This window comes from Megalops cyprinoides, chromosome 3, assembly GCF_013368585.1.
Source record: "Megalops cyprinoides isolate fMegCyp1 chromosome 3, fMegCyp1.pri, whole genome shotgun sequence".
NCBI lineage: Eukaryota > Metazoa > Chordata > Actinopteri > Elopiformes > Megalopidae > Megalops > Megalops cyprinoides.
This window is the reverse complement of record NC_050585.1, coordinates 2,875,060-2,880,652: the sequence shown is the minus strand read 5'-3', so window position 1 is coordinate 2,880,652 and position 5,593 is coordinate 2,875,060. Positions and strand designations below refer to the sequence as shown.

At 44.1% G+C, this 5,593-nt stretch overlaps 1 protein-coding gene across 1 annotated transcript; it reads left to right on the top strand.

The window, feature by feature from the left end:
• The first annotated feature begins 155 nt into the window (after positions 1-155).
• LOC118774649 (G protein-activated inward rectifier potassium channel 4-like) lies at positions 156-5,593 on the top strand. The gene is made up of 4 exons (XM_036524036.1): positions 156-637; positions 2,036-2,294; positions 3,452-4,649; positions 5,133-5,593. Exons 2-4 carry the CDS (start codon positions 2,106-2,108, stop codon positions 5,327-5,329), a joined length of 1,584 nt encoding a protein of 527 aa, XP_036379929.1. The 5' UTR covers positions 156-637; positions 2,036-2,105; the 3' UTR covers positions 5,330-5,593.

Here is a 5,593-nt window from a genome sequence, read left to right as displayed (position 1 = left end):
TCACCCTTTCCTTTGAGCTCTTGTGTTCTTTTCTTTTGTTCCCTGGTTCTTTCATTCTTGTCTCCATCTTTGTTTCTTGAATTGCGTGCCTATTTTTATTAATGGTCAGATTTTTTTTTTTTTTTTTTTTTTTACATTTACAATAAGTTGTTTTAAAGAAGTCATGTCGAAAGCATTTTAAAACATTTTAATATAGATCATTATTTGTACTTCAACTGTGCAGTGTGTTTGATATTTGAGGACAGATATACACAAACACACGCATATACACGTACACATATACACACACAATCTTGATAATGTTCTCAAAATGCGTCTTCTGTAGCAGCATACAGCATACACCCAGTTCAGGATTCTGTGTTTTATCTGTCTGTGTGTTACATCTGCTCAAATATCTTCCAGAACAACTGGTTCTTCTCTGGTCCCATGGTGACATGGGGCTAGATTACCGCCTGACCTCTGGCCACTGCAGGATTGGAGATCTGAGCACAGTACGTCTGTCCACGGGAGCACTCCCCCAGTGCTCTTAACTGGAGAGATGTAGAGCGCAAGTGCTGCCCAGGCAGTCTGAATGCAACACACTTCTGTGCATCCTCCACCCTCTCTGAGTGTGAAGAAGGAAAGCGAGCATACACAGGTACTGTCTTTGTGCTCTTTGGGTGTTCTGCTGTATTTGCTCCTTGTTGTTGTTATTTTAGATATTATGGAAGTAAGGAACATCAAAATCCAAAGGTCTGCTTCATTCAATAAAGCAGACTTTTAATTGTCATTTTAATTCCAGAAAGGATTCTGTCACCAGTCCTTGTCTATGTTGTTGTTGTTTATTTCAGTTAATCTGTACAAGGGTTGTTATTGATATCAGAGTTATCTGTATTGATCTGTGGGAGAATGTGTGTACACTTATGCTTGTATTGATTGTGGCTCAAATACTGTGTGTTACGTAGGTGGACAAGGGCAATATGCCAACTACAGCTACAGAGTAGAACTTCAAAATTAGCTGTATGGCTTCTCATCATGCTTTTCATAGCTACAGGTCTGTATTGCATGTGGTGGCAGAAATGACTAGGATAATCATTGTACGGCAAAACTTCATGAAACTGTAGAATCTGAGTATGGCATACACAATTTAAGAAGCTCTTGTGTAGTTCCATTTGTTTTTGACAAGAATATGTTTGATTCCAGCTCTTTGTCTGAGCTACTCTTCATGCGGTTTGTTAGAGATGACACATAAGTAGCGGTTGTATCCTGTTGCACTCCACAGCAGTTTTGGGACAGTGCAGGAAAGCCTGTATGTCTGCCAACACTTGTGCTGTGATACACAAAGCAAGAGAAAGCAGCAACAACAGAATCTGAAAGAGAAGCAGGAAATGATAGGTTTATTTACTCCCATCTGGGCAAAATAATTATCCAAAACCCTTATAAGACTGTAATCTCTCGAAATCCATAACCATGCTGTGTGTTTGTGTGTGTGTGTGTGTTGGGGGTTCAGATTAATTTAGGATCACAGCGTAATCCCTTGAGTTTAATTAGACCCAGCATGCTGGGAAAGCAGTGATATCACAGGAAATGAGATGTGTTGCGTGGTTATGATGTCAGAGCACACAGGGTGATGGGATAAGGATGGGAACAGAACAAATGACATCTGCCATGTTGTGCTCTTGTCCATCAGACGGACATTAGAATAGCAGAGGAATAAATCCTGCCATTGCAGGGATTCACTGGTCTTGGGTGTCCCAACAATTCCATTCATTAACTTGCAATTTGGGCAATTTCCTTCACATTTGCAACAGGTGGGGGCAGGAGGGCGGAATTGGAACAGGATCGGCGCTTCACGTGACTACTTTTTGTATTGGGCCTCAGAATCACTATGACTGCTATATCAAGTAAATCATGGATGTGAAATTGACCACTGACACAGAGTAAGAATGGTTATTAGATTATTACATAACTATGTGCTCAATCATCCAGGTCTGTCAGAGGATGGTTGAAACCCTGTGGATAGCAGGAACATTTCAATGATTGTGGTATTTCTCAGTTACCAGAGATCAGCCTGCTCCAGCGCTTGTGGTCTGGGTTGCCCCTGCACCAAGAGAGAAGATTAGGTGATGACCTCCACTGTGATCTGCAACAGAATCGCCCTGCAGGAGACCAACGGACACTGTGGGAGTCCCATCAGAAGAGATCTCCGGAGAAACTCCATCCCACCAGCACAGACCCTCACAGCCAAACATCTCCTAGCATACCTCCCCAGACCACCCCGAGACACACCCCGGTACAGCCCATATCAAAGAAAGGTACCCAGCCCCTTCCCTCACCCTTTCCTGTTGAAGAATAGAGGGTATGCACTGACGTCACTTTCCCGCCGGAATACACCCCCTCAGTCAGAGTGAGTGGCAGAACATGGCTGCCTTTAGCAGGGGAAACTGCGAAAGCGGGAGTAAAACAAACTATTATCTGCTTAAATTAAAGGCAGTTGGAGTCGACAGTGATTACACAACTTACCAAAGAACCAGTGGTCCATGGACATTGACATGTCGCCAGGAATCGGGTTTCCTGACATTTATATGTACCTGATTTCAACGCCGGGGAAATACACAGAGCAAAGCCTGAAGGCATACAAAAGCCAGAACATTGTAAAACGCTTAACGTGGCTTAACGTTCCAAAACTGCGATCAATGATCACCAGAGTTCTCTCGGATATCTCTTGTCAGAAACACTTCCTCATGTCAAAAAAACAAAACTGAAATCCTAGGAGTGTGGTCGTTATCTCACGTTAAGCGTTTTCCTCTCCATTGACGCCCATTATAAGGAAAAAGCTTAACGTGGCTTAATGTCCCAAAACAGCACTCAATGATCACCAGATTTGTCTGACATCTCACATGTCATAAACACTGTATCCTATCAAAAAAGCAAAACTCTCCATTGACGCCTATTATAAGGAAAACGCTTCATAGCTTAATTTTCCAAACAGCGATCAACTTAATTTCGCTCAACAGCGAAATTAAAGTAACGAGGACACCAATGGATATTCTGGTAGTATGTGGACAGGTTTGTACAAATATTTTTATTTTATTACAACTTTTATTTGGAAAGCTGTAAGCTACACGTATCGGTGCCTGGATTCCAGTTGTTTCTGCGAATTGCAGCAATCCTTTTGCTTCTGTTTTCTTTAACTTTCGGAAGCCTGTAAAAGGTTAGCTCCGATTTCTTGTTGAATCTATTTGTACAGTCAATCGCACAACAGCTCTTTCCCGGTTTAGATGTGTTTTTTGTGTTTTCACGGCATTAAAGTTGAACGCTAACACTGCCACTCAGTAAGTCTTTCTGCCACTCAGTGGGTGTAACTTGCAGTGACTCCACCTTCTGTAACATCACGTGCATAACCTCTATATACACATTTAGTTGATATCAGTTGAATTCATATGTAGTCATCTTTTGTTCCCCATTCTAGGTTGGAACTAAAACTGTCATGGCAGTTGCTGTGCTCAATGCAAGAAGAATCTCTACTATCTCCAGCAAGAGCAATGGTGGAGAGACCCTGCCCCCTCCAACACACAGACTGACTTACCCTCATCACCAGAGCTCTGAACTAGGTCCAAGCAACCATGAGACAAGCCCTAATCCAAACTGCCAGGACCAGGACCCAGGAGACCTGCCTAAACCCCATCATGGTGGACGTCACCTCAAGCGGCTAAGCTGCAGGTGGTACGCTGGTGCCCTTGGCGCCGACCACAGCACTATGGCCAAAAAGAGCACCATTCTCAGTGTCTCAGCTTCTCCACCCCGGGCCAACTCCAAGAGGCAGCGGTGCAAGCTTGTCGATGATGACCTGCAGGTGTACACCTCCACCAGCAAGCAGCGGCAACGCTACGTCACCAAGGATGGAAAGTGTCGGGTCAACCTGGGCCACATCGAAGACAAAAGCCGCTTCCTGTCTGACATCTTCACCACCTTAGTGGACCTGAAGTACCGCTGGTTCCTGTTCGTCTTCACTATGTGCTACATTGTGACATGGGTGGCTTTTGCTGAGATCTACTTCCTGGACGCCTGGCTGCGGGACGATGTGGCCCACGTGCACGACCCTGAGTGGCGCCCCTGCTTCGAGAACGTGGACAGCTTCCTGGCAGCCCTGCTTCTCTCCGTGGAGAGCCAGAGGACCATTGGCTATGGCTCCAGGATGGTGACAGCCAATTGTGTGGAAGGGGTGGTCCTCATCATGGCACAGTCCATCATCGGTTCCATCATTGACGCCCTCATGGTCGGGTGCATGTTCGTGAAGATCTCCAGGCCCCAGAAGAGGGCCCAGACACTGATATTCAGCAAACACTGCGTCATATCTGAGCGGGATGAGAAGCTGTGCTTGCTGTTCCGCATTGGGGACCTGCGAGAGAGCCACATGGTGGACGCCAAGATACGAGCCAAGCTGATCAAATCCAGGCAGACGAAGGAAGGGGAGTTCATCCCACTGGAGCAATCGGAGATAAACCTGGGATACGACACAGGCGCAGACAGGCTGTTCCTGGTAGAGCCTCAGACTATTACCCACATAATCAATGAAAGCAGCCCCTTCTGGGATATAGGGGCGAAGTCTCTGAAGAGAGAACGGTTTGAGATTATTGTCATCCTGGAGGGAATAGTCGAAGCATCAGGTCTGTGAGTTCGAGTTGAGTTTGTCAAGATGGCGTCTAACATTCTCTTTCTTCCTGTTTTCAGGCTGGAAGGAACACATTTCACAATGTGAATTATTATTATAGCATTTACATGATAATAATTACATATCATTTATCATATCATTTAGTGAAATTGAAGAAGAAAGTTTGATTGTTTCAGTTTCCATATTGTCATTTTTATTATCATAGTATGGACGAAAATTAATATTACATGTTGGACCAGAATGTCTTGGTTCTTAAATATGTGAGGAAAAATAAGTTCACCCCCACCACTGAAATTCACAGTAATCAATCTAAACACTGCACTAGCTAGGATACATGCAGATAATTTTACATATATTAAGCCCGTGAACTCTATATGCACTGTGCACATGTTAGAGTCAGATGGTGGTTTGGAACTACACGGGTTGCTAATGGAAATAAACTTCTAAAATCTGAAATGTTCTTTTATTTTTTGTACAGGCATGACCTGCCAGGCCAGAACGTCATACACAGAGGATGAGATTCTGTGGGGCCACCGTTTTGAGTCATGTATGTCCCTGGAAAAGGGGGCATTTCGCGTGGACTACAGTGCATTTGACAAGACCTTTGAGATCCAGACCTCTCCTCTCAGTGCTAAAGAACAGAGTGAGAGAAAGGATGAAGAAGCCCTCTTTTAGCTCATATTGTACCTGTCCAGCAACGTAATCCCTCACGAGTGCCTATGAGCTAGATAACACGGTCTAAGACTGATGATATCAGAGGAGAGCCCACACAATGACAACAATGGCATTATTATATGGGATTATAGTGATTTTATGAATGTATAGGTTTGCTAGGTCACCTTTAAAAAAGTGTCAAGAGTTTAGAGATTTTCATTCCTTAGAGAGGCCTCAGGCTTTTGACAAATAATATAGAACTTTAAGCCATTCTGGTAAATACTG